The sequence below is a fragment of the Sinocyclocheilus anshuiensis genome, unplaced genomic scaffold (genome assembly GCF_001515605.1).
Source record: "Sinocyclocheilus anshuiensis isolate Anshui unplaced genomic scaffold, SAMN03320099.WGS_v1.1 scaffold132, whole genome shotgun sequence".
In the NCBI taxonomy this organism is placed as follows: Eukaryota; Metazoa; Chordata; class Actinopteri; order Cypriniformes; family Cyprinidae; genus Sinocyclocheilus; species Sinocyclocheilus anshuiensis.
In genome coordinates, this window is record NW_015555730.1 from 1644415 (window position 1) to 1670593 (window position 26179).

General features: G+C 37.7%; 2 protein-coding genes across 3 annotated transcripts in view; one reads left to right on the forward strand and one right to left on the reverse strand.

The window, feature by feature from the left end:
- The window catches only part of LOC107672845 (sperm-associated antigen 1A), a 14570-nt gene extending 9394 nt beyond the window's left edge, over positions 1 to 5176 (forward strand). The window contains exon 8 of the mRNA XM_016466216.1: positions 4274 to 5176. Within this exon, the coding sequence (XP_016321702.1) occupies positions 4274 to 4278 (5 nt within the window). The 3' untranslated portion in view covers positions 4279 to 5176. The remainder of the gene's footprint in view (positions 1 to 4273) is intronic.
- Positions 5177 to 7657: 2481 nt separating this feature from the next.
- On the reverse strand, positions 7658 to 25427 carry LOC107672852 (E3 ubiquitin-protein ligase RNF19A-like). Of its 2 annotated transcripts, none has more exons than XM_016466227.1 (9): positions 24784 to 25427; positions 19168 to 19376; positions 18307 to 18451; positions 17973 to 18135; positions 16317 to 16431; positions 14094 to 14255; positions 12624 to 12837; positions 9318 to 9461; positions 7658 to 8784 (listed from the first exon to the last, which is right to left on the reverse strand). In XM_016466227.1, the coding sequence occupies exons 1-9, from the start codon at positions 25386 to 25388 to the stop codon at positions 8082 to 8084; spliced, it is 2460 nt and encodes an 819-aa protein (XP_016321713.1). In that variant the 5' UTR covers positions 25389 to 25427; the 3' UTR covers positions 7658 to 8081. The 2 variants fall into 2 exon arrangements, with proteins under 2 accessions (XP_016321713.1, XP_016321712.1); XM_016466226.1 differs by having other exon boundaries at positions 7658 to 8787.
- Positions 25428 to 26179: the final 752 nt, after the last annotated feature.

The window sequence follows — 26179 nt, forward strand, 5'->3', positions numbered from 1 at the left end:
ACAAAGTAACACTTTTTGACTTTCTCAAATTGTGTAAATCCACATGGGGTTCAGAGTATAATTTTTTTATCCACAGTAATTTCACACTTGTCTAGTACAAATATGCCGCTTTGTTTCATAATTACAGTGTATACGTTTTTCTTTATTTACCCTCAAAAAATGGAAGTGAAATGTGACAACATGCCCCATAGGTGGAACACATTGTAACATCCGAGGGGCACGTTGTAACTTGACCATATGACAGCTTAAAATGTTATCTGATCGAATGAAAAAAATATACAAGAAAAAACTAAAATATTTTGTCAATAAAATAAAAATAAATTTTTTTTTTCAAATAAAATAATGGCGCTTTTTTAAGAATTAAAAATTATCTGATTTTGGAGTTTGACAATGAACACATTGCAGCCAGGCATGGGACGGCCCACATAAACGAGCCAAAATGCTTTACATGTCTTGAAATATTAATTTCTGAACATTAAACATTGACTGTCAGTCTTTATTCTCGCTATTACGTTGCTAATGCCACAGAATAGCATAGTTTAATAATAGCGGGGCACATTGTATCACTGTGTTACAACGTGCCCCATCTGCGCAACTGGAATTTAAAACCGGTTAGTGTCTTCTGCTAGTTATCGAAGCATAAAAAAAACGATCTTAACTGATAAATCGCTATTACGTCGCTAATGCCACAGAATAGCATAGTTTAATAATAGCGGGGCACATTGTATCACTGTGTTACAACGTGCCCCATCTGTGCAACTGGAATTTAAAACCGGTTAGTGTCTTCTGCTAGTTATCGAAGCATAAAAAAAACGATCTTAACTGATAAATAACAGATTGGAGATTAAAATATTAGCAGATTTGTCTCATTTTAAATGAATAATAAAAACTGAGATAAAAAATGTACTTAAGCCAGAATTTAATGCCACAGAATAGCATAGTTTAATAATAGCGGGGCACATTGTATCACTGTGTTACAACGTGCCCCATCTGCGCAACTGGAATTTAAAACCGGTTAGTGTCTTCTGCTAGTTATCGAAGCATAAAAAAAACGATCTTAACTGATAAATAACAGATTGGAGATTAAAATATTAGCAGATTTGTCTCATTTTAAATTAATAATAAATGTTCGGCGAAATCTTCAAAAGATTTTTTAATTTTGTTGCACTTTTTTTTCTCTATATAATGTTGATGTGGTAACTAGTAAATACTGTAAATTTTGTTATGCTAGCATGTGTGCAAACCACGTGCGTTACAGCTAACCCCGTTACTTTGTGCCCCGCACTCCCCTAAGCATCATGATCGCCTATTTTTTTTGAAAAAGTAACTCAGATATTTTCTTGTAAATAAAAAAGTAATGCATGACTTTACTAGTTACTTTAAAAAAGTAATCTGATTACGTAAATCGCGTTACTTGCAATGCATTACCCACAAAATCACAAGCACACAATCATGACGTCACACCCTATATTGTAGCACCACATAACTAACTATAAAACCAAACTTTTTCTAAAAAACAAACACTTGAACATACATCAGCATTATAAGAACTACCTAAAGTGATGGAAACCATCTTGAGGGAAATATTTCTTTGAAGTGGAATTAGATTTTTTTATTTGGCATACCATTCGTTTTCATGAAGATGGCGGGGTTTATGACCCATAATGCAGTCAGCCACCAGGGGGCGATTGAAATATTTTGGCTTCACCTTTCAGGACCTGAGTGGCACTGATCTGGCCAGTCGCCACATGCTACAAGAGTGACAAAATCAATCACAAACCACAGCCAATCAGAAGAGCGTGTGGGCGGAGCTATCTCTGCAAGATAGCGTCTCCAGTGTTGCCAAGTCTACGGTTTTCCCGCGGTATTGGGATAATTTAACTGTTGTTTTTCATGTCCACGGGTTGAAGCGACCCCAATAACTTGATATTTATCCCCTGCAATGCAAATTTTACCAGGGGAACCTTGCCAAAAAACGAAAGCGATTTTTAACGCCCCGAAACTCCATTGGGCTAGTTTAGGGCTTGTTTTGAGTAGAAATTGGGCGGGTTTTGTTGTAAAAACATGGCAACCCTGGCTGTCTCCGACTTGTAACAAAAATGTAAACGATTTTAACATTATTCAGAATACATACTCAGTAAGTAATACAATATTTGTTTTTAAATACAGTTGCAAAGAGTTTACAGATTGAATGTTCTTGTTGACTTGTTGTTTTCAGGATCCGAGGTAAATTATCTATTATCTATATTGTCTATTAAAGTCACGCAAAAGGATATTGGAACTCAAATGAAACAATTTTAGTACTGTACAAAAAACGTCTATCTGAGATAATGACCTGTCAACCGCGACATCCCAGTAACCATTACAAAACAGAAGCTGCTGTTGCTGGTCGTCTGTTGTTTAATCAATATCACTGTTGTTAATACTAAGTAGGCTAATTTACATGTTAGACACAATATTGCCACTTACTTTACTGTTTTCCGAGCATCACACAGCAGTGGCCTTACTAAATGAATCAGTGTTCTGAACGGAAAGGTTGAGTGAATGATTCATTGACTCGCTGCCACCTACTGGTTGGTGTGAGGATGATGCAGAACGAGGCACTGAAAAATCCCCACCACTAATGAACAGACTGGGACCAGTTTTATACTAAGTTTATAAAAATGTGATTGCAGAATGCAGCAACGGATCATTTAAGTATTCTAGAGAGTGTGTAATAAAAATCAGAAAACTATTATCTAACAGCCGCTATAATCAGCCATGGTACCTCAGTGAACTTTAATCTTAGGTTTAGCTGATTAGTGGTGGACAAGGGTCATTATTACTATTGCTCATAACCAAACAAATCCCTCATCCTCAAGTACTAAACTTTGGCTCATAACCATGTGTTTATTCAACAGATATGAATGATACATACAGAGCAACTTTTTAAAAATGTTCTTGAACTTTTATGTTTCTCACAACAATAACAACAACAACAAAAAATGAGGATTGTGGCTCATATCTAGAGACCAAAATAAATTTAACAGACACAAACAACTCAGAATACACGGGCAACGTATTGGCAACCACCTACAACGGCCTATCATCATGGTGGAGAGTTATGCACAAGAAGACAGAACTCATATTTTCTGCAAAACTTGCCTTAAGGCCCATTCACACCAACGTTGATAACTATAGCAATACCTAAAGTTTTAATAATCGTTCTAATTCTGTGAGAATAATGTTCATACTACATCTATAACAACACAGAGGAACGTATGGAAGCCCATTTTCGCCACAGAATAAAAAAAAAAAAAGGTAATTGAAACATTTTCTCTCATAATTCGGACTTTTTATATATAAACTTGATATTCTGAGAAGAAAAGTAAGAATTGTAACAAAAAGTCACAATTAACTTTTGTATTTTTTATTCTGTGGCAGAAAGAATTCTGTGCATCTCACAATTCTGAGTTTTTCCTCACAATTCTAAATGTATTTTTCATAAATTCTTACTTTTTTCCTCCGAGTCTATATCTCACAAATTCCAACTTTTTTCTCATAATTTATTTCTCACAAATTCTGAATTTCCCTCCAGAATTCCCAGGTTTTATCCCAAATTTCTGACTTTTTTCTCACAATCTTTTTTATCAGAATTTCGAGTTTATATCTTGCAAATTCTGACTTTTTTTCCTCAGAATTCTCGTTATATCCCACAATTCTGACTTGTTTCTCACAAAGTTTATATCTCTCAAATTCTGAAATTTTTCTCACAATTCTGTTTATCTCTCAAAATTCTGACTTTTTTCTCAGAATTCTGAGTTTACATCTCACAAATTCCAACTTTTTTCTCATACTTCTGAATTTATTTCTCACAAATTCTGAATTTCCCCCCAGAATTCCCAGTTTTTATCCCACAATTCTGACTTTTTTCTCACAATCCTGTCTTTTTTTATCAGAATTTCGAGTTTATATCTTGCAAATTCTGACTTTTTTCCTCAGAATTCTCAGGTTATATCCCACAATTCTGACTTGTTTCTCACAAAGTTTATATTTCGCCAATTCAGAAATGTTTCTCAAAATTCTGAGTTGATATCTCACATATTCAAATGTGTTTTTCTCAGAATTCTCAGGTTTTATCTCAAAGTTTGACTTTTTTCCCAGAATTCTGGGTTTATATCTCAAATTCTTTCTCTCGAGGTTCAGCGTACACACCAAATGTAGCACTTAAATGGCAACAACTGGCTTCAATGTGACATACATGATGCTGACTAGTACTGTTTCCTCTCTGCAGGTTGACATCGAGGCAATAAAGGTTGAAATGAACAGAGAGCTACAGGAAGAACAGACCCTCCTTCATTAAAGCCTGACACGGCAGATCCAGCGAGCCTGAGAATTCCAGCTCATGGGTCCCACAGTCCCGCCACGAGGGTCCATTCATCCTTAGACTGTCATGTGCCGCAACTAAAGTTTCCCTTCCAGCAAACACTCATCTCACCTTCTTCTAGGAATATTGTCTGATAATGCAGCCAATGCAAAGCATGCAAACGGTTCATACTCTGTAACTCTGGCTTCAGTAGGCACGTGTGAGCATGGCACGGCTGGGAAGCGTGAAACAAACGGGATTCTCGGCTTATGATGGGACGGTTGTCGTGTGTATAAGAGAGATGTGCCTTTTAAAAGAAGCTGTGGCTCACATATGGAGTGATTTAACACTCTCAGACAAAATTGTATAGGGATTTAATTTGCTACATTTAAATATCTCATTTCTCAGGATTTAATATATTTTTAATAGCTATTCCATTGTGTTGTGTAATATATGCATACATGTAGCTCGTGTAGTGTAATTTTTTTGGACATCTTCTAGCCTTCAGCCCAACCATTGTCTCAATATGCATAGATAAAACACAAGATCCCACAACAAGGTATGAATGTGCAATAACATTAGATGTAGTTTTTCTTTGGGATGTCAGCAAAAGAAATATGTTCCAGATAAATACATTTGCATCAGCTAAATAAATTACTAGATGAAATATTTTTGCCTTTCGACATGATTAGTTTAGAAATTATATAACAATTGTTTTATAATTGCAAAACCACTGGAAATATAAAGCTAAAATAGCAACACCAATGATTTTAGATAATAGATCCAAATGATTTGAATGTACACTACTGTTCAAAGTTTGGGGTCAGTCGTTTTTTTTTTAAAGCTTTTAAAATAAGTTTATTAAAATACAGTCATAAACACAGAAGAAAAAAAAAACAGTAATACTGTTAAATATTACAATTTAAAATAAGTTTCCAGTAATGATATATTGTAAAATGTATTTATTTCTGTGATGCAAAGCTGAATTTTCAGCACAATTTCTCCAGTCTTCAGTGTCACATGATTCTTCAGAAATCATAATAATATGCTGATTTGCTGCTCAAGAACATTTCTGATTATTACCGATGCTTTTCCTGCTTAATACTTTTGTGGAAATCACCTTTTTAATGTAGAATTCTCTGATAAATAGAAAATTCCAAAGAACATTCATTTGAATGTAATGTTTTGTAACAAATGTCTTTATTGTAACTTTTGATTATTTGATGCATCTTTGCTGAAAAAAAAATAAAAAATACCGACCCCAAACTTTATAGCTATATTAAATTTCTCATAAATATTACTAAAATTCAGTAATACTATATTAAGGTTTTATGTTAGCAGGTGCAATGGCTAACAAAATTTAACAATAATTTCACAGCATTTCTTATGGTTTCTGTTTCTTATGTTTTTAATGAAACGTAGGAGATTTGTGACAAATTACAATATCAACCAAATGAATATTAATTTTTTTAATTCAATTTTTCACTCAATCTGTTATGCTAATATTTCATACCCCACTGTATATATTCAATTCTATTCCTTCACCTATACACACTGCCATAATTACATCTTGCATCTCAATAGCTGTCAGCTGTTTTTGAGCAAACACACAGACCACACATCTAGATTCGTGTTTTTATTTTCATTTAGATATGCATTTACACGCATATTATAAAGCAAATATACAAATAACAAGCTGTTTTGAACAAGTTAGAAATCAATCGGCCCTAGCCTCTGAAATAATATTCGTACAGATATGGGCAGGCTCAAAACATAAGAAAAAAAACACTAAAGAAATGGAAGGAACAAAAACAAAAAAACAAAGCAGCTTGTGGCATTGGATCAGTCCCGAGAGATCACTGAGCAGCACCAGAACGCCAGCGAGAGAGACCAACAGAAATGAAGCCGATGAACAGTGCAAACACACGAGTGTGAGTGTGTTGAAGTGTGCAGGAGTCGTCGTCAGAGAGCCTGAGTGCTGTCTTTGGTAGGCAGTCGAATGTGTCGTCCCAGGGACGCTAGGAAACGATGCTACGCCGCCTCGCTAACATTCAACGCAGCCTCGTCCAGTACTTTTGAATTCATAAGACACAAACCGGAAAACAAATGTGGTTCATCTATGATCCAAAAGGCACCACGAGTCAATACAGATGAAAAAAAAAATCACTTCATCAGTTGAAACAACCTGAATGTGATTACCATCATAGCCTTTACAATGAAAGTAGTTGAATTTTCTTGTTTCAAGCAGGATGCAGATCTTTCTGATTCATGGACAACTTATTCTTTTTTAAACAGCCAGACTCGCTTCCTCCCATGAAAGGGTTTGGTCAAGTTCCCCGTCCTACCAGCAGGGGGCGCGACACGGCTTCGTCCCGCTCTTCACCGAAGCAGTGGCTTCAACACATCTACTTTTCCCAAAAATGGAAAATACACAGTGACACCAGACGAGAGAAATGAAAAGTAGCCCAAGAAACTAAAACTATTGCCTGGTCCCTCATGAGCTCAGCTTGTATGAACATCTTGATAAGGGCATCGGATCCCTCCAGACTTCCTCCAACTAAAGCTATATGCTGGCTAACTAAGAGTATATGTGTACACGTGTAGTGAAGGTGCTCCCGTCAGTCGCATGGTATCCGTCAAAAACGCGTCATGGTCATATTTCAGTCCAAAATTACATTTAAAGAAAATGAAGCCTGTTTGTAGAAACGATAAGGTTTGTGACATTTTCATGAAAGTTAAGCACATTTTCCCTCCCAATTCGAATGACTGTATTACTGGAAAAAAAATCTTATTACTGTAATGCAAAAATTATATACATTTAAATAATGGTAGCATTTGTACTGCTGATTTTTTCTTTCTTTTTATTTTACAGTAATACAGAAAAAATACAGTTTTATAGTATTAAGAATCTAGTAAGAATAATCAGGAATTACAAAAACTATACTACAATAAAGAGAAAGAGCGAGAAAAATGTGCTTAAACCCACCCAAAAATGAGAATTCAGTCATCATTTACTCATCCTCATGTTGTTCCAAACCTATTCGAGTTCATAAAAGATATTTTGAAGAATGTTGGTAACCAAACCGTTTTGGTTCCCATTGACTTCAATTGTATTTTCTAAATATATCTTCAAAATCTTCTTTTATGTTCCACATAAGAAATACAGGTTTGAAACAGCATGAGGGTGAATGATGACAATGTTCATTTTTGGGTGAACTATCCCTTTAATTAACATGAAAATGTCACAAATCAAACTCGTCCTAAACAAAGGCTTCATTTCCAGGATGCAAGGAATTATATTTCTCTTCTTTCCTTTTAATTTTGGGGTGAAGAACGAGCTGGACACGTCTCACTCCTCGCCGGTGAGGTTCTTCATCTCAGCGACACTGAACACTGAAACAGAGGCATGTGTGATTGACAGCTACATCAGCATCTTCAGTCTCGGTGCATCACTTCCCGCCTTACATTCATCTGTTGCCTTTCTGAATCTTATCCGAGCTTCGGTCCAACTGTAAGCGCTGACCGAATGTCGGTCAAACGGTAAACTTTGGTCACAGCGAGCTTTCTGAAACCTTGAGGCGCATCCTGCCCTTCCTTCTCCAACGTTCAAAAAAACAAAACAAAAAATCGACCAACCGGGATGTTAAACCTCCATGAAACGAGCTTTGAAATCTTCAGTTCAGTGTGCAATCCTTGGTAATGAAGGTTAGCTGTGAAAGCTAGCATGTATGTCTGCTTATATCTCTGTTTGAACGCAGGCGTTACGCACAGGACTAGTCGGCTGAGGAAGGTTGTTATTGTGTTCTTTAGGCGAGCTCTGGCCCGCGTCAGCTGCACATATTAAACTCACATTCTCCTCCGCAATGTAGCATAGCGGGCGCTCTGCCGGCCCGTCAGGGGTCAGAGGGGCGACCGCAGCTTGCGGAACGGGACAGTTCTCCAGCCGGTCGTTCTCGACCTCTGGAAGCGGGCTGACCGCTCCACCTGTGTTGGGTTGTCGGACGTGAGACTCGTAGCAGGGCGGTCTGCAGGCGTCCAGGTCGGAGCAGCTGAACTCTGAGAAGTGGCTGGAGTGTGAGTCGGCCACAGACGGCAGGCTGCTGCTCAGAGAGGGCGAGTCTAACTCGCTGGAGTTGGTGCTGCGGCGCTCCAGCAGCTGGGCGTCCATGTCTTCTCGCGTCTCGTTGATCTTGGTTCCGCCGCTCTTTTTGCGCAGCTTACCTTTGCACTTCTTGCCGGAGGAGGAGGAAGAGGTGGAGGACGGCTCCTTGGCCCAGCGAGAGGTAACGCACTTGCCCTCGTGGGGACAGCCGGCAGGGGAAACGCCGTGCACGTGTCCTCCGCTGCTGCCGTCGTCCATACTGCTGCTGCCACTGTGGTGCCTGAGCTTCCCTCGCTTGGACTCCACATCCACCTGCACCTCCATACTGTTCCCATCCCTGCTGCACAACAACGTCTGCTGTTAATGACAGCTCAAGCTCCATCACTGAGCCACCTCACATTCTTTTGGATAAATGTGACCCTGGAGCACAAAACCAGTCTTAAGTCTTCGGGTATATTTGTAGCAATAGCCAACAATACATTGTATGGTTCAAAATGATCGATTTTTCTTTTATGCCAAAAATCATTAGGATATTAAGTAGAGATCATGTTCCATGAAGATATTTTGTAAATTTCCTTCCGTAAATATATCAAATCGTAATTTTTGATTAGTAATATGCATAGCTAAGGACTTCATTTGGACAACTTTAAAGGCAATTTTCTCAATATTTAGATGTTTTTGCACCCTCCGATTCCAGATTTTCAAATAGTTGTATCTCGGCCAAATATTGTCCTTTCCTAACAATACATCCAACCATACATCAATGGAAAGCTCATTTATTCAGCTTTCAGATGATGTATAAATCTCATTTCTCAAAACATTGACCCTTATGACTGGTTTTGTGGTCCAGGATCACATATGAACACAGACCTGTCCAGAGGCAGGTAGGCATTGAGAATGGATCCAGCCATTGCTTTGGTACTAGCGTTGTCACTGATTGTCCCCAGACTGACGGTGCCGGACTCCCCGCTCAGACTGCAACGCTCCTTTTGGACATCAGCTTGAACTTCCAACCTGAGAAACACAAACAGCACATTTAAAGGAGTCATGTGATGTGATTTCAGGTTTTCCTTTGTCTTTGGAGTGTTACAAGCTGTTCGTGCATACAGTATACAAGATCTGTAAAGTTACAAACACTAAAGTCTCAAACCCAAAGAGATATTCTTTATAAAAGTTAAGAGTCAGTCACACCTACCTAAAACGGCTCGTTCTAACACGCCCCCACATGTCTACGTCACGATGTGGGAAGATTTGCATAACGCCGCCCAAATGTTCACGCAAAGAAAGAAGGCGTAACTTATATTCTCGCTGTAGTATTGTTGTTGCCGCCACCATGTCGTGGAGACGCTGTTTCCAAATATGGTAGGGGCGTAACATTTCCGTCACACGCTTGAGGTGTTCGGCCAATCACAACGCACTGGATAGCTGGCCAATCAGAGCAGAGCTTTTCAGACCGATGAGCTTTGTAAAAATCGACGTGTTTCAGAAAGGCGGGGCATAGAGGAGAAACAATAATGTACAGTATGTGGAAAATAATGTGTTTTTTGAACCTTAAACCACGTAAACAAATTGCATTTCACCAAATACACAAAATAATGTTCTTTTTAGCATTGTTATATGACCCCTTTACGGCCTGTTAACTGATCCAAATGTCTACATGAATTTTCACGTGCAATTTGTCTGTTCAGACCATTGCGTGAAAACAGTAGGCTTTAGGTTATTTTTGGAAAAACTGAAATACCCGTTAGTCTGCTACACAAAAGTGTTGCACAGCTTTCCATTTCTGAGACCTGCTGAGAAGTCCAATCGTATTTACATGTTTTCAAACAGCTGTTGAGACTTTTGTATTCACTATGGTGGTTATCAAACAACTAGTGGTTGACCAATATAATCGCCAAGGCTGAAATTTATTTTAATACATTTTTTTAATTACCAGGCAGTAAGATTTCCTGTTTGGCCCATAAGTGTTGGAAGCTGCCTAATTAACTGAAAGGCAAACGATATACTACTTTATTTGATAATACTTTAGTTTAGGGACCAATTCTCAAATACGCAAGTCTTTGAATATCTAACAAACATTTAGGCCCGGTTTCACAGACAGGTCTTAGGGTTAAGCCAGGATTAAGCCATAGTTCAATAAAGCAATAAGCCCAAGAAGCCATGGTTTACAGTGAATTTACACCCCTTCGCTGTTATAAATTCACTGAAAACCACGGGGCTTATTGCTTTTATAAAACAGAATTATTTTTCCGCCAAACAATGTAGTTCCTCAGAATCAGTTGTGGTTCCAACAAAGTGGTTGCCGAGCAACACAAAGTAAACAAAGACGTATGTTTGTAGTGTAATTTACAACAGCTTCGAACACAGCTCAACCAATCAGAATCAAGGACCGGAACTATCTGCTTTATAATCAAAACATTTAAGTAGCTTTTATAAACGTGCCTTAGAAAAAAAAAACATTACTGGTGTGCTTTACTTGTCTTGAGACTAAACAATGACACTTACATATTTTAAGATTTTAGACTGGGACCAGGCTTAAGCCTTGTCTGTGAAACCGGGGGGGAAATGTGACATCTCACAAACCAGCTGTTAGATCTCCTTGTGTGCATAGCCTGCATAAAATGTGTCTACTCTTTATGTGACGGACGGTCCACGTGAATGATCTTCCATCTTCCTAAATACTGTGTTCACGAGCGCCACCAGGTCATGGTTTTATATAATAGCAGAGGTTCTGGGCATGAGACCAGAAGCATGAATCCTATTGGCAGGCTAGTTTTCTTGCAGTGCGATGGAAAAGACATTAAAACTTCTATGTTAAAGAAAATCTGTTGCCTTGGCCAGTATTTCTCAGCCCTGTTGCTTTTACTTTTGCATGTCTCTTTATTCAAACACACCTGATTCAGGTCATCAGCTCATTAGTAGAGTCCAAGACCTGAAATGGGTGTGTGAGAGGATACGCTCAACATGTGCAGTGTTGGGGGCCCCAGAAACACAAATGCGAATGTTCATGTCAGTCAGAACAGCCATTTGTTTAAATTAAAATGTTAATCGATCTTTTGGGATCTGGCAGATGTTTTGCATTTTGAATTTTATAGTATGTCCACAGTCACATCACACTACATAGGGATGCACGATATTAGATTTTTGCCGATATGCCGATATTTTTCAAATCATTTTGGCCGATAGCCGATGCCGATATACATTTCCCTTTGTTTTGAAAAAACACCAAGTCTCTCCTGTGCAGAAAATATAAATTATTTTTAATTTTGGTTAGTTTTGAGCAAAAACTTATTTGTTAGAAGTATTAAACATTATTAAAGTTCTTTTTTAATGAGAGTACATTAAAAGCCGTGAAAATAACTAATAAAATAAATCTCTGCTGTTTTTTTTTTCTCAGATAGATGTAGTTGCAACCTTAAGATTTTATTTGTGGATTTATCAGTAATAGATGGTCTAAAGCAAAAGAGCTGTAAAAATGCTAAAAATCTTTTACAGCACCTTGTATTTAAGTTTTCATAATCCATGTGAAAAAATATATTACATATTAATGGATAAATCTGTAAATTTAATTTACAAGTGTCATGTTTGTGATTTGTATTCATGTAAGCAATAGCTTCTGACCTTTAAATCAAAACAGACTCGTGATTTTATGACATCGACATTGCTTAATTTCTTCAGAAACTCTGAGCTTATAAGTAGGCCAACAGCGCCCCCCCCAAGTAACTAAAACTCCGTACCGGACGGGCATTAGGACCTGGGGGAAGCTGCTACTGCACCTGCTAGAAACAGTTGACTCTCTCTCGCACCACATGCGTCCTTCTGAACGTACATTCTCAGATTAAATGCAGTGATACAAAACGGTGAAAAGTTTTATATATAATGATATAACCATCATTCAGGCAAAAGTTTACTTCAAGAATGATCACACTGTGCTGACGTGTGTGGGTGTGATCTTATCACTATCAAACCCTGAGCACATGTGAGCTATCCATCTTATCAGCAAGGCATATCGGCATAATTTTTTCAAATCGGCTGATGCCGATGTTTACAATTTTGAGCCTTTATTGGCCGATTCAGATAACGTTCTGATAATATCGTGCATCCATAAAAATACATGCCCCTTAAAGGCCATTTTTGGTCAATAATGTGTGCACAAAATGCCATGCAGACACTGACCTGTTAAAGCAGTTGACCATGGCACTTCCTGACAAGCTGCCAGTGATGCTGGCCCCGGCGAGGGCCATAGTGCTGGCGTTCTCGCTCAGGTTGTCTCTCATTGCTCCAATACGCTCCATGTGGCTCCCGCTGGCACTCAGGCTGCCCGTCAGACCCCCCACACTGCCCTCGCCGATGCTGGGGTTATGCCTGGTCTCTGCTACCGAAGTGGTGTCTGATAGAAGAGAATAGATAGAAAGGGGTCATTTACAGCAGTTCATAAAAATGTGAAGCATTTTGGGGGAAAAAAACAAAAGCAAAAAAACAATCAGTAGTACTGTGCCAGTGTTTGGTTTTTGAGATTTGCACTACAAGCCTGATTAGGGCTCTACAAAACATACCGAATGAACTGCAGTCATAAAAATGGAATTTACTGTACAAGGCAGAATGTCATTTTAAATAAATCAAAAGTACAGCTAATCAAATTGCAGTATGGATTAGTGTCTGTAAATATTAAAGTGCAAAAAGACTTCAAATATAAAGTTTGCATGTTTCTGTGTAAATGAATGGCACGGTTTCATCTACTACCCAAACTCAAGCATGCATGATGCTCAGTGTTTTCAGCATCTGCTATACATCTCACTGTACAAGGACATGAACTTCATCTCTAAAGCTGCTCTCAGAGTCACAATTTTTCATCCATGTTTTAATTTAAACGTAAACCTTGTTGTGCAGCATTTTGTTTGTCAAAATTCCATTTGATTCCATTTTACAAGACATGCATTTTATGCGTCCTATGGATTATTAGCATTTTTGATGACAGACTTGTATTAACATCATAAAACAGATTCAAGAAATTAAAAGAGAACACAAAAAAATCATTACATACAGCACTATTAATGATTTTTTAATTCAAGTTTTAATGAACTCAACTGATTAGCTACACATCCTTTTTGATTATTCAAATTTAAACCATTTAGACATACACGTTAATCTGAGAAACCTGATTTCTCTTACACATAGCACGACCACGAAACCTTTTGCCTCAGGCTTACTCTGTACATCAGAACAAAAGCTACTTGTTCCCAGAGTTACATGAGCTTCACAGGAATTATTTGGTGTTTGAGAAACAAAGCTACTTGATCCTTGAGTTCCAGGAGTTGTGTCTGGAAAAGGATACACTCCGTCTCTAGATATGGCTCACCTTCAATGCAAGTATGTGGGGGGGACCAGTAAATCTAACACATTCACTTCACACATTTGACTTAAACATGAGCGAGGAGGAGAGAAAGTGTGAAATGTGATAGACAACTCTTTGGGGAGGAGAGAAAGTGTGAAATGTGATAGGCAACTCTTGGGGGAAAGACAGCCAAGACAGGGACTGTGAATGAGAGGATGACTGTGAGAAGGACAGATTCTGAATGCTTTAAACATTGTTTGGCTTCTCAGCCTGTGGCATTGAGGTGTTTGCATTCAGTGAGGTTCACTCACCAGTCACAGCAGCTCCGGTGCCCACGTTCATGTCGTTCTCGTCATCGAACTCAATGCGCACACCTTTACCATTCCCCGCAGACACGCCGCAACCACCGCTGCGGCACAGAGAGATGGGCACCACACCATAGACGTATGCCAACATGATGGGCACTCCTATCCCTGCACGGACACACAATATAACACTTACACAAAACTGCAACCTCTAAACTAGATGATTATCAATGAAATTGGCATTTCCTGATGGAAATACCATTCACACAAAGCACGATAACTATAAAGTTTTAGTAATCATCCAAATTCAATGAGAATAGGGAAAGCCACTATAACGATAACGAAAGAGAGGGACGATATTGTTGGACACACTTTCCAAACAATTTTCCCAGCTGATAAACCTTAAAACATTGACAGCCAATCACCCGACTTCAATAAGCGTGAGCAATTAAAGTGGCAGATGACAAAACTGCAGCTTGTGCTTCTTATGCAAGGCTCTAGACTGCGACCAAAATGCTCGCACTTGCGAACATTTTTGGATAATGTGCGAGTTAAAATTTGACGTGGTCGCATTTGTTTAAGTGCAAAATGACGCGAATATTGAGGAAATGGCAGACGGAGGATTTGGTTTTCACACTAAAGTAATGTAAAAGACCGCTTAAACCAGAGAAGGTGAACATGTTGGTATTCTTGTGGAAAAAAAAAACCATGCAAGTACTGTCACCGATAGCAAGTTTAGTTTTACTTTTCTTTTTGTTTTCGTTTTAAAAAGCTTGTTATCTTTGCTGTTTACCTCACGTTACGCTATGGAGGCCTTCTTTATTTTTTTTGTTTTTTATTTAGGCTATTTGATTCCTCAGTGTTTGCTAAACATTCTGTAATTTATTAGTCAGTATATAATACAGCATGTGGTGTATGCCATGCCTCATCTTATTCGTTTTTGTTAATAAACGCTATGCAAGCTAGTTTGTCACTTTAGCCTACTGTTTTATTTTTGTTGTGCTTTTTAATTAAGAATAACAATGAATCGATCTTTTGTTTTAGTCTTAAAAAGTGAAAGATGTATAGATAAGCAAAACAGACAATTATCTTTTTTTGTAAAACGTGACGCCAAGATCACGAATTCGAAAGTGAAAGCGTCCAAAGTCTGGCTTATAACACAGCAAAAGAGGAACTCCCGTTCACAAAATTGAAATCACAAATAATACTACTGATGAAAAAGAACGGGTTGAATGTTGAACACTTTCGTTACCATATAACTATAAACTCTGATAAAAGTTAATCAGCATGCATTGATTAATCCCATGTTGTAGCAAAAAAAAATAATAATTGCGACCAAATGATTTGCTCGTGCGACCTGAGAAAGTTAGTCACAAAATGAGCGACCAGTGGGAAGAATGAGTCTAGAGACCTGTTTTGAACAGATCATTATCGTGCATTGGGTTGTTGGTTGGCGTTTTAACAACATATCAGCTTCCTTTGTTAATTTCATGGTTAGTAACAAGTTCAAATAGTATAAAAGAGCAATTTCAAAACCTATAAGGTTTAAAAACTCAGGGTTGAAATTGTCAAAAAACATTTGAGTGTGTTTGCAGAGAAATATCATTTCCTAAGAGAGCTTAAACCAGCACAATTTAATAAAATGTTTAAAAGATAGTAGATAGTGGTCATGAAGTGCATATTTGTGGATCTTCATTTGATATTAAGAACTTGTGTATGATTCTGCAATATCTTATTTGGCATCATGTATATTATGTAGATCTGATCCCAGTGATTACTGAAAACAAAGATGCGATTTCATAGTTTGTTGTTGGTACACTGATCACATCCATTTTACCATTTGTTGATGTTAGATACTTTAGCAGTTTTAAGATCTGAGGGATTTATGAAACATTAAATCTGTGGAAAGTGCTTCTTTAGCAGGAGCGTCTGCTTGTTTGATACCTTTGATTCCACAATGTCCAGGCTATCGTGCAATGGTGTGGACACTAATATATTGTAGTTATTACAGTTATTATGCTTGATTAAACGTTCTTTAGTATTACATTTTTAGGCAAGCTTAATGCGTCGTGTATAAGCCCAATTAAAAAGTTAGTTGGGGCTAAATTAATTGCAGACATTTAATATAGGTTTATGGGTTTAGAACAAACAAATTATTTCATAAAACAAACGGCAATTCAAATCATAAAGTGAATCATCAGACAGAAAAAAAGAAAGAAGTCTGCTTACCAACAGTGACAGCAGCAACCGCTGGAGACACGATCACTGACAATGTCACCCCGCCGGCTATGACAAGGTTCCTCTTGTGCTTGGAGATGTCCTTCCCCTCATAACGATTATGAATCTGAAGCAGATGGATTCATAGACTGAGTGAATAAACACATCCCTCTGCCATCACCCTGCTCATTATTCTAGATGAAATCACGCTTTGGTTACTCAGAATGCTAGCATAATTTCCCACTTGATGATCTAACAAGAGTCTCTTGAAGATCGAACAAGGCTGGTAAGTGTGCGATAAGACATGTAGGTTTTCATATTTCACAATGCAGCGCTCAGTTAGGATTCAGGTCAGATAAACAGAGGTTATGGAAATCCCTTCATAATGAAATTCAGACTGAACAGCACATATCTGAAGTGTTATTAATCATTGTACAAGTGACCCAGTTTGCAGTGGATTAATCTGGTTCAGAGACAGGCTGCATATTAACTCGCGCAAAACCAAATCCTTAATGTAATACACTAAATTATACTACATTAATGCTATTTGCTGGACATATAAATCTTTAAATCTATTAATACAGATGTAAAAATAGCGCTTGTCAAACTGATTTTAACACGCTGGCACCAGTTTCTAAAAGCGTTTATAATAAGCAGTGTTCTTCTAGTCGGATAAAACAAAGGCCCTTATTATCTTGTAGTCATGACAAAGGCATTTGGAGAAACTGGTTCACAACAGAAGCTGTCACAGGAAATGCTGCCAAATTAATCAACTGTCAAACTATTTTTCATCAATTTAGCCCACGCCATGTGCCAATGAGTTCAATCCAAGTTAAGGCTGATAATACAGTACTGTAATGACTTTCTAATCATTACTGATGACTAAGATTATGCACTATTATCAGAATCATTAGCATTCATGAACGTTATTAAAATATATGCGGGCTTTCTACACACAGGCAAAAAGACAGACAACATGAGATATAATTTTTAAACTAGATAAAAATGAGTTTCAGTTTGAATGGTCAGATCAGATTTTAAGCTGTGCAATCTATCAAAACCAAATATATAATTGCAACATGGCTCGGTGTGAACACTGTAACGCTGCTAAAAATGCAGAAAATAAGATTTAAAATATTAGTATTGTAATTTTACAGTTTTATTATAACATTTTTATTACTGTTTTAAATGCCATTTTTATTTTACAGCATAATATAATAGAATTATTTATTATTAATATAAAACTATAAAATAAAAAACACCAAATCATTATTTTATAGTCCTTTTGAATGGGTCAAATACGTGGCCTATGAAAAATCAAGTGGAAAGAGTAAAAAAAAAAAAAAGGTTACTGATATGGTTATGGTTATTGAAAAGAATAGTTTTAAAGTCTTCAGAGTAAAAACTAACTGTTGGCTTTTTATGAGTTTAGCATCCTGCAATCAACAGAGACCGTTTCTAGATCTCAGTCCTCTTTTTTCACAATGACAGCTACTCTCAGTTGTTAAAGAAAATCTCTAGGCACCAAGCTGATTCTCATCATTACTATGGAGCTGGTGCAGGTATACCAAATAGCACTGTCTGAAAATGTTCAAAAGATTGGGTTTGAAAACAAATAAATTAAAACCTCACTCTTCATTCTCCACAGTGTTTAGTTTAGCCACCCACCTTTCTGCCCACATACACAGGAATCCCAATGATCATTGCAGGTATGGCAATGCCAGCAATCAGTGCAATGCCAACCGGAGCGCCCACAAGTGTGCCCAACTGCCACAGGATTTTCTTCTTCCTGCTCCAAGGCTTCTTACCCCAGAATGTGCATCCTGAAGGACTGTGTCAGGAACAGAGAAGTTACAAAATGTAGAAATGTAACCTTAGCACAAAAATAATTCTGATGACTGCAGCTTTGGCCTTCATCCGTTCTCAGGTCAACTGTCAATAATGCATTTAAATTTAGATGTCTGATTGATGTCAACACTGCAGTGGTGTTCAGGACACTGACCTCAAGTAGTGCAGGTCAGAGATCTCCTTCATACACAGCCAGCAGAACTCACAGCCGCACACAGCGCAGGTCATGTGATTACAGCTCCCATCGTTCATCTTGATGATGTAGGCCGCACAGCGGGGACATGGCTTTATGTCATCGGCTTAGAGAGACACAGACAGAGCGGTTAAAACCACTGCTGGTTGACAGTTACGAGATTTAGGACATTTTCATACTAGGTTTGAAGATTTGGTACAAACCACAATGTGTCAGTTGATTAGAGAGCATTTGATTTAGAAACAAACAAGAGAAAAAGAGAAAAATCACTTATCACTTTTATTCATACAGTGTTGTATTTTGCATTTGATTACTTTATTCAATTTCTGTAGTATTTCTAATCTGAATACTGTCAGACAGATTACCTGAAAAATTTTTTAATTTAATTTGTATTTTTTGATCCATTGTATGTAGTTGTTCTATTGCTTGTTCGATTGACTGTTTACTTGTCTTTAATAAGCTTGAAAACTTTTTACTTATATTAGTTGTAGGGACTGATAGTTTTTACTGCTCAGTAAAAGTAAAAATAGCCTTAAAAACCAACATGAAAAAGAATGGAGATAACATTGCAATTCTTGCTGGGAAAAAAAAAGTTATATTTTTCTAACATTGCCCACCACTAATTCGATTGGTTTGATTTTAGAGGCAGTGGTTTTTAATTTTCATAATGCCAAGACCCGTGGGAAATGTCCCATGTAATGAGCTGCCAGGACCTTTTCTGTTATTTTACAGATTGATTTTTTACAGTGTAGTTGACAAATCCACTGCAGTAGTGCATGGGATTTAACGGTTTGTGTGTGTGTGTGTGTTCGGTGGGCTCACCAGCAGCGCCGCTCTCCTGGCTGTAGCTGAGTGACGAGGATCTGAAGGGTCTCAGCCGGAGGCTCTGAGCTCTCTGCTGTCGGGCGGCGTCGCAGGTCTGATTTGGGTGCCACAGTTGTTTACAGTGGTAACAGAACTCAGTCCCACAGCCCTCTCGACCACACGTGATCTTTGGACAGCTGGCACAACCGAAGGCAATGACTGCATACCTGTCAAATCAAACAGACAAACACTTTCTCAGCTATACACAATGCATGAGCTCATACATATCATCAAACAAGAAGAAAATCTCTATTAGTATTAGCACAGTTAACTAATACTTCATGTTTGTTCAAATCTCCAAACCAGAGTATGATCAATGACCACATTATCCAAAACAGCTGCAGCTATCTGGTAACAATGCAAGTCGATGATGGTCAATCTAGATTAATAGCCCTGCTAATCTGAACTGAAGGCATCATCAATTACAGCAGGCACTGGCCATTGTGACCCGATCATTATTGAGAACCTATTAAATGGTGCTGCAAGTTGTGCTTGTCTGCAGAGCTAATGGTTGTTGTAAAGTCACAACATGCAGATGAACATATCTGAGAGACAGCGACAGGATCACAAGTGATGTGCGTGCTAGACAAGAGTTACATAAGAGCCTTTAACACTCATTATCATGTGAAAAAAAAAAGAACACTAGAAGCTGAGAAAAGATCCTGAATGTGCACTACAGGATCAGCCAGTTATTCCAGCCTCATCAAACCTCATGAGTCTGCACGTGGATTGACAATTACTAGAGCCTGACCGATATGGGTTTTTTGGGGCCGATACCGATATTAGGGGGTAAAAAAAGGATATCTCGCTATATCGGCCGATATTCTTTGTGTATATTATAGTACAGTACCAGTCAAAAGTTTGGACACTTTCCCATTCGTGTGTCCAAACATTTGACTGGTACTATATATAGAATACAGTATATACATAAACAGAATATATATACATAAACGCATTTTTTGCAATGATCACTCAAATGTGGTGATGAAACACTTTGACGTGACAGAGATATGAAATGGAGGCAGGACATTTAACAATTTAACAAACTTTATTATCCAAAATGAGTCTGACATCAGTGCACTGAACAGTAAAGTTGAAGTTTAATCAACTTTAATTCAATTCAATTTCATTCAACTTTATTCCGTTGAAGTTTATTTCACTTCGGAACATTCATTCACGGATTTGCGCTACTGTCTTCACACACAGACGAAACTTACTAGAGAAGTGTGAAGTGTGACATAATATACTAGACGTACACTCGATTCACATTCGAGAGGGTTCCTCGAGCTGAAGGGATTCCCCGAATTTGGCACGGATTCGCCGCACCGTTACGGAGATATGGCCGTTCAAAGTTTCAATGGTTTTCCATAGACTAAGCTTTAAAGCGTTTCATCCAGGTCGCCAGTAGCAAACAATGGAGCATGCTCTGCTGGACAAACTAAGTAATTACACCATTTCAAGCATTTTATCTGCGTTATATGTTCTGTAAAAAAAAAAAGTTCATATTGGCGGCATATTCATCGGCCGATAATATCGGCAAAATGATATATCGGTCGGGCTCTAATAAATACACAATAAATAATTTGATACAAAAGAAGCTAACGCTGTCATCTGGGTCAACTGTTGGTTTTCCGTCTGAGAAAAGCCTCCACTACATCTGTTTCCACAAACAAAGTGGCCATTGTTATTGGAGTTGCCCATATTTCTACATGACTCTGAGAGTGTAAGAGTAAACACAACGCTGGAGACATGAGACGCCCCCCGTCTGATCTACAATGAACCCTAACAAAAGATAGTAATGTCAAAATAAGGAGTGACAGCACCAGAACAAGAGTCAAACAAGACTACTCCACCACAGCACAAAGAAAGCCTTGCATGCGCCTCACACAGCATAAAACATGGAACAAAGCTTTTCCACTTTTTTTAAACACTGCATATTTGTCTTCCAAGACAGCGAACTCTCAGCCAACCCTGCAACAATGCAGAATCAATGCAACTCACTCTGCCTGCTGTTCACATTAACCAGGAACACACTCCAACGTCTGACGGCCAGAAAGGCCCTCATTCTGATCAGCGTCTTCTCTTGGAGATGGTCAAGTCTACTTAATTTTGGGGGAACCAACAATTTCACTTTACTTAATTAAACAATAACCCTATCTATATGTTTCCTAGCTGAGGGGAAAAATGGCTATAACAGAAAAGAGAAATGAGAATATTCACACAGTCTGCACCTCTTTAGTCTTTTTTTTTTTACTTTTTGAAAGTTTATGCGCACCAAAGCTGTATTTATTTGATAAAATACAGTAAAAAATGTGATTTAATTAAGATGTAATTTTTCTCTGATGGCGAAACTTATTTTTTAGCGGCCATTAAGGTGTTTTAAATGCCTTTTAAAGAAGTCTCTCATGCTCACCAAGGCTGCGTTTCACCCATCACCCATCAAAGCATACCTCAACATATATAACTGCAACCAAACCTGCCATGACATTTAGACTAGTTCTCGTTTCCTACACTGATGTTTTGACACGTGTTTAAAAAGTACCTAACAAAAAGTACCTAATTTCTCTATGTATCTGGGGAAAGCTCTTTGTTATGCACACAAATATACACATCCTCCAAAGTGACAGGTGTAATAGCGCCTACTAAAAAAAAAAAAACAAGTGCACACAATAACCAAAGACGACAAGAGAAAACAGGCAGCTCAAAAGGTTGTGTTATCATTGAAACACAGGGCACAGCTGGGTGCAGATCTGTGCAGAGATGAGTGCGTATTTAATTAAGATGTAATTTTTCTCTGATGGCGAAACTTATTTTTACACTGCATGTTTTGACACGTGTTTAAAAAGTACCTAACAAAAAGTACCTAATTTCTCTATGTATCTGGGGAAAGCTCTTTGTTATGCACACAAATATACACATCCTCCAAAGTGACAGGTGTAATAGCGCCTACTAAAAAAAAAAAACAAGTGCACACAATAACCAAAGACGACAAGAGAAAACAGGCAGCTCAAAAGGTTGTGTTATCATTGAAACACAGGGCACAGCTGGGTGCAGATCTGTGCAGAGATGAGTGCGTAGCATGACAAGATCTGCTGCCAGGCTCTCCACTGGCCTGATAAAAGACTCAATTCAAAGTGACAGTGTCACCCGTGTCAGGCCTCCAAAAGTGCTGATCACAACACAATACTGTGCCTTTGGCTTGTGCTAACTTCAGATGATGTCCAAAATATATTTGGCTCAGAGCGCCAAAAAAAAACAAAAAAAAAAACAAGGATTCAACAAGAGGAAAGCTGAATCCCTGACCAATAACTGCAATTATAATTAAGTTACAAGTCAGAACTCTCTGGAGCCTCCTTTATAATTAATTATTTATCCCTTCTGCAACACATTCAATAAGTACTTTTACACTACCATTCCAAATGTTGGGGCCAGTAAGTTTTGAAAGTTAAAAAAAAAAAGGCAATAAATGAATCAAAGATGACTTTGTATACTTCGAATCAGCATATCAGAATGATTTCTGAAGGATCATGTGACACTGAAGACTGAAGTAATGATGCTGAAAATTCAGCTGCGCATCACAGGAATAAATTACATTTTAACATTTAAATAGAAAGCAGTTAATTTCAATTGCAATAATATTTCTGTTTTTACAGTATTTATTAAAATATGCAGCCAGACTTCTTTCAAAAACATTTTAAAAAATCTTACCTACCCCAAACTTTTGAACAATAGTGTAAATGCACGTAAAATTCGATTTCAATTCGACAAAAACTTTTTTTTATATTTTTTTTTATATCATGTGCACACTTTAGTCTTAAAATTAAAATTAAGTCTTAATTTTTAGACTTAAATTTCAATTACGTATCAGGTTTACTCTGACAAACCGATTAAAACTGTAGCTCGACTACACTGTAGCTTGATAATAACTGTGCAGGGAAATATACTAGCTGACTTGGCTAAAGTCAATTTAGGTAAGAGGCTGTTTATAAATGCTCACACATTAACACAAAATGACCTCTACTTCTTCTAAGACTGATGTGCCAAAACAAACAGGCCACAAATAAGCAAATACACACACACATGCAGTGATAGCAGCTGTGGCAACACAAAGCAGCTGTGGCAACATCACAGCCATGCAGTTAAAACCAGAGCAGCCATTTAGACCCAACCAGGGAAAAAAATGCATCGTGGAAATCCCAACTCCTATCATGCTATAGCTATGCTACAGCAACAGGATGTCAGCATTGTGCTGTATCCATGACACAAGGAATACCACAAAGGGTGTACAATGCAAAAATGCTATATCATCATAATACAATGAAAATTTGTCACTTGAAATAAAATAAACATTACCTGAAATAAATAAATAAATTAATTAATTATATATACACAATTTTTTTCAGCTAGTTGCCATGGAAATGTTTCTCATTTTTGTTTAGTTTATTTGATTTACTAATATAATAAAATTATATAATTTATTTTAAAACACCTACACAGGAACATATATAATTTATAAATGGAATATATATATATATATATATGTAGTAAGAAACTAATGTTTATTATTTCAACAAGGATGCATTAAATTGATCAAAAGTGACAGTAAAGACATTTATAATGTTACAAAAGATTTCTATTTCAAATAAGTGCTTTTCTTTTAAACTTTTTCATCTAAGCATTCTGAAAAAAACAAACAAAAAAAAAAGTATAATGGTTTCTACAAAAATGTAGAATTCGCAACCGATTTCAACATTGATAACCAGAAATGTTTCTTGAGCAGCAAATCATCATATCAGAATGATTTCTGAAGGATCATGTGACACTGAGAACTGAAGTAATGATGGTGAAAATTCAGCTTTGCATCAAAGAAATAAATTACATTTTAAAATATATTAGAAGACCGCTGCTTTAAATTGTTGTAATATTTCATAATATTACAGTTTACTGTATTTTTTATGCAATAAACACAGCTTTGGTGAGCAGAAGAAATACCTTAAAATAATAAATTAATAAAAATCCTAATTATTGCAAGCTTTTGACTGGTGTACAGTATTTGTGTTTAATGGATATCTTTGCATTTATTTATACATGGACATTATATTTAAAAAAAATATGCATACACGGAAAAAAAATCTGTTATGAACATTATGAAGTACAAATATAAATTCTTGATCCTGACTTCCTGTAGATATTGGATTTATCTCTTACTCTCTCTCTTCACAGCATGTCTATTATTACCTCTTGGCTACTGATATTGATTATATTAAAATAGAAGACAATTAAGTTAAATTGCAATAATTTTTCACAACACTGCTGTTTTTACTGTGTTTTTGATCAAATGAATGCAGCATAAGAGATGGCTTTCATGTTTGTTTGTTTTAATGCCATGCCAGCTTCTGTGGCTATTTTCATGGCAAGACAAATTTAACAAATTGTATTAGGTTTTTAAAATTTATTTTCACTAAAAACGAGATGGCTTTCATAAACAGTTTTCTTAATCTTAACTCCAAACTTTTAAACAGTAGTGCATATATAGAAAAATCTCAATTAGAATTGTAATAAAAGTGCCCTTACCCGCAGTCTGGAGCAGGGCACCAGCGGCAGTCAGGGTCGGCCACCAGCCAGCGGCGCAGCATGAACTCCTCATATTTCTCCATGAGCACACGGTCGTTGAGTATCATGCGGATGTCGTGGGGGTTGAAGCGCTCTGAGCACTCTGGGCAGCTGATGTTGACCCTGCTCTCAGAGATCTCGATGCGCAGATACTGTCGGAGGCAGTCGGCACAAGAGCGGTGGTGGCATGTCATGATGTCAGGGAAGCGGTCTCTGGTGTGGCGCAGCAGGCACAGCGGGCACTCCAGCAGTTCAGAGGTGGAGGCTGAGGATGAGGAAGATGAAGATGAGGTGGAGGCCACACCGGCTGCAGAAAGCGCCGAGGCGTGATCCTGCTGCTGGCACATTTCCGAGTGCACGCTCTCCACACTGGCGATGCCATCCACTCCGGCGGCCAGTGCCCGTGACTTCCGGGATTTGGGGTCGCCGCAGCGCCGGCGGAATAGAGCGCGCAGCGAGATGCGGCGCTTTTTAGGCGTCTTCCGTATGGAAGGCAGACTGACGGCTGAGGCGGTGGAGGGAAGGTCCCTCTCGGACCCCTGCTGCTGCGGCTGATGCAGACTCATCTCTCCAGAGGAGGCACTGTGGTTTCCAAAGGACTGGGAAGCTTGGTGTTAAGACATGGTGGTGAACTCTCTGCAAGCTGCTCCCTTGAGCCAGGCAGCTCAAGCTGGGACACACAGGTCTGTTTGGAGTCACCAGGCTGGATCTCGACCTGATCTGTGAAGAAACCGAGACAGGACTGAGTGAGACAGTGGAAGACAGATGACCTCATTTGAAATACATTTTATATTGATTCTGCAATAATTTGAGACATCAACATATTTATAATTACAATTTTTGATTTTAGGTGCAACCATGTGCAATGAAAAAAAAATCAATTAGTTAATTTCTTTATCAACTCTAGTAAGTAGTATGAGATATGTATTACTATATAAAAAGTAGGGCTGTCAATCGATTAATCCATCCAAAATAAAAGTTTTTGTTTACATAATATGTGACCCTGGAGCACAAAACCAGTCTTAAGTCGCTGGGGTATATTTGTAGCAATAGCCAAAAATACATTGTATGGGTCAAAATTATAGATTTTTCTTTTATACCAAAAATCATGAGGATATTAAAGATCATTTTCCATGAAGATATTTTGTAAATTTCCTACTGTAAATATATTAAAACTTCATTTTGGATTAGTAATATGCATTGCTAAGAACTTCATTTGGACAACTTTAAAGGCTATTTTCTCAATATTTTGATTTTTTGCACCCTCAGATTCCAGATTTTCAAATAGTTGTATCTCGGCCAAATATTTTCCTAACAAACCATACATCAATGGAAAGCTTATTTATTCAGCTTTCAG

Excerpts from the sequence above, each read along its gene's own strand:
- LOC107672852 (XM_016466226.1), bottom strand. The coding sequence starts at position 25,388 with ATGAGTCTGCATCAGCCGCAGCAGCAGGGGTCCGAGAGGGACCTTCCC. Across the intron at positions 9,462-12,623 it reads ATGGTCAACTGCTTTAACAG|GTTGGAAGTTCAAGCTGATG; the intron begins GTCAGTGTCTGC and ends TGTGTTTCTCAG. Across the intron at positions 8,788-9,317 it reads GCCTACCTGCCTCTGGACAG|CAGGGATGGGAACAGTATGG; the intron begins GTCTGTGTTCAT and ends GTTGTTGTGCAG.